Source organism: Anoplopoma fimbria, chromosome 9 (genome assembly GCF_027596085.1).
Source record: "Anoplopoma fimbria isolate UVic2021 breed Golden Eagle Sablefish chromosome 9, Afim_UVic_2022, whole genome shotgun sequence".
NCBI classification, from domain to species: Eukaryota; Metazoa; Chordata; class Actinopteri; order Perciformes; family Anoplopomatidae; genus Anoplopoma; species Anoplopoma fimbria.
The window spans coordinates 17,554,297-17,557,014 of record NC_072457.1 but is presented as its reverse complement, the minus strand read 5'-3'; the positions used below and the strand labels follow the sequence as shown (position 1 = coordinate 17,557,014).

General features: G+C 41.8%; 1 protein-coding gene across 1 annotated transcript; it reads right to left on the bottom strand.

The window, feature by feature from the left end:
- Nucleotides 1–456: 456 nt before the first annotated feature.
- On the bottom strand, nt 457–2,031 carry cxcl18b (chemokine (C-X-C motif) ligand 18b). The gene is made up of 4 exons (XM_054605086.1): nt 1,880–2,031; nt 1,626–1,740; nt 1,442–1,534; nt 457–944 (listed from the first exon to the last, which is right to left on the bottom strand). The coding sequence occupies exons 1-4, from the start codon at nt 1,950–1,952 to the stop codon at nt 893–895; spliced, it is 333 nt and encodes a 110-aa protein (XP_054461061.1). The 5' UTR covers nt 1,953–2,031; the 3' UTR covers nt 457–892.
- Between the last annotated feature and the right edge of the window lie 687 nt (nt 2,032–2,718).

The window sequence follows — 2,718 nt, the reverse complement described above, 5'->3', positions numbered from 1 at the left end:
GAAGTAAATGACTCAAGCAGTCGTAACTCATCACTTTCACCTTGGTCAACAGGGTCATGACATGCTTCAGGAATCCATCTCTCCTCTGCCACCCAGCCTGCAAACAGCCTGCAAACAGTTGTGGTCAAATGTTTTCATGGTTGTCATTTAATTGTTATCATGCAGAGCCTTCTCCCTGAGGAGAGAGTGGTTTTCAATGATAACTCTTCATTTGTCACTCCCTGCAACAAAGTCACTTCAGTGTCCTCAAGTGCCAGCTGCGTCTTCACTGCAGAACAATAACTGCTAAGCCTCTGCTCAGCTGCAGAAACGCTGGTGGTGAGCCACAGGTTTCATTATAAGGCTTAACAGAGGGCACTTAGAAACAGATGGTTCACAGGATTCCAACGGGATACCAAGGATTATAAATGTAATATTGTTTTTTGCTTTTTCTTTCTAAAAACAAACACAAAGCAATGAGTTTATCAAAATCAACTTTATTTGCAATGAGTCAGACATTTGCAAAACAAAACAAAAATAATAAAATACAGACTTCTTTGTCAAATAAATAGTCAGCATAAATAATATTATGTCAAGCCAAAAAATAAAGGTGGACCATTTCAACAGTGGCCTTAAACAGGCGTGCTGCTATAGTACTGTACATATATTACCATTATCAATGAAATTCTCTTCCTCACTCCCCCCTTCCTGCCTCCTGGCTCTTAATCATCCCCCTCCCTCTTCTCTTCCCCTCTCGCTGCATTTCCCAATCCTCTCCAGTGCAGGAGTTCAGTGTAAACTCTGCTCTCAGCATTCTTAGGCTTGATGCTCAGCCTTCATGTGACCTCTGGGACTCTGATCCGGATAACTTTCCACCTCCGTCAGGCCTCCCCCTCTTGCACTTTCACTCTGCCTATCTTTTTCTGTCGATGCACTCCATCTTACGACTCTCGTCTTTGTTTATCCTGAAAAGAGTGAGGAAGAAAAACTGGGATTAGGCCAGATGACTAATACAAAACATCTGGAGCTTAGCGCAGGAGTCACATGTTCACATTTTATGAGATGAGTCGAGCCAACATTTGTAACAAAACCCATCGTATTTGCAAAACAATACGTATTAGTAAACGGGGAGGTTTTGCCAGGCGGGGTTTGGCTCTACAAAATATGTTCTTATGCTTCATCTCGGGGCCAAGCATTCTTGTAATGTGATTATCTGCCCCGACTCTCGTGAAAGTAGCGCAAAAATCAAACTGCTGCTGGAGGATTCAGCCAGTAAGCGTAGCTCAGATGCCTTTTTGAGAAGGCTTGAATTTGCATGCAGATTTAAGTACAGATGTTCTAAAGAGGAGTGGGAAATAACCAGAAATAAACAGTCAATGCCAGCTACTTCATTCAAGATGATCAGATTTTGAAAAAGAAGCTAAGCAGTGATTGTGTGGATCAATTCCATGCTGTCTCTTACCTTTCCCAGCATTTCAAAAGAACCCTGGCCCTCCTTCCCTCAGTGTTCATACAGAATCTCCCAGTCAAGTTGTCTGGAGTGTTCATGGTTACACTGAAAAATACAAAACAGGATATGAAAATCAACACTAAATCACAGAAAATGTTCTGAAGCTTCAGGTATCCATATAGGTGTTTAAACTTACATCAACTCCGTTTTATCACATCCAGGGTGCCTCTCAATGACTTTAAAATCTGACATATTGCCTCTGATGAACTTCATTGTGTTGAAACATGAGCAGCGTCCAATAAAGTCGTGAGCTGCAGGGAAAGTTTAAAAAAATGCAGTTAGTTTGACAGCGAATCATCTGTTTTCAATCTTTTGCAGTGTTTTTATAGAGACTGTATTACACATCCTGTTAACCTTCACTTTAACCATTATAAACGGTGCTTAACTCACCTTGATAGAGCTGAATACAAACTGCAGCCACAACAACCAGCAGGAGAAGGCAGCGTTTCTGTGACGAGGCCATTATTCTCTGTTGAGAGACAAATAGGTCCAGAGATCCTTCAGATGAGAGCAGGTTGAGGAGAGAAGAGTGAAGAGCTGCTGCGAGCCTCTTCTCCTTTTATAGGCAGAGCAGAGTGGGATTTCCCACAGTCCATGCTGTTTCCCGTCAGGCCAAACCTGAAACATGCACTGGAATTTCCACTTTCACACTGGAGACACACACTGGAATGTGCTCCTTTCTCAGACAAAAAAAGGAAAAGTAAAACGATAAGAGACCCAGATGAGTAATGGTGGTGCCATCATGTCCCGGCAAAGCAAACTCCAAATAAACAGGATTATCCGTCAGGAATGCTGACTTTGATCAATGTTCTTCTGACAGGAAGTGGAACATAAGGTGTTGTCAAACAAGAGGAGGTGGGAGGTTTGCTTGAACAGCAGAACTTCAGTGAACTACTACCCTGAGCCTTCCTCGTAGCACTTATTTGCATTCGTATTAGTTGTTGCATTTACTGTATTCGTATCAGTTCGCTGCACTTACTGTATTCGTATTCGTTTACTGCACTTATCCTATTCGTAGTAGTTTGTAGCACTTATTGTATTCGTATTAGTCTGTTGCAATTATTGTTTTCGTAGTAATTTGCCTCTGCACTATACTTTTGCTCTGGTTTATGCTTTAAGATGCTTGTTTAAGAAAGGAGATGCACTTATGACTTCTGGTGACTAGTAGTTCTCTTGAATACCTATGTTGAATACACTTCCTGTAAGTCGCTTTGGATAAAAGCGTCTGC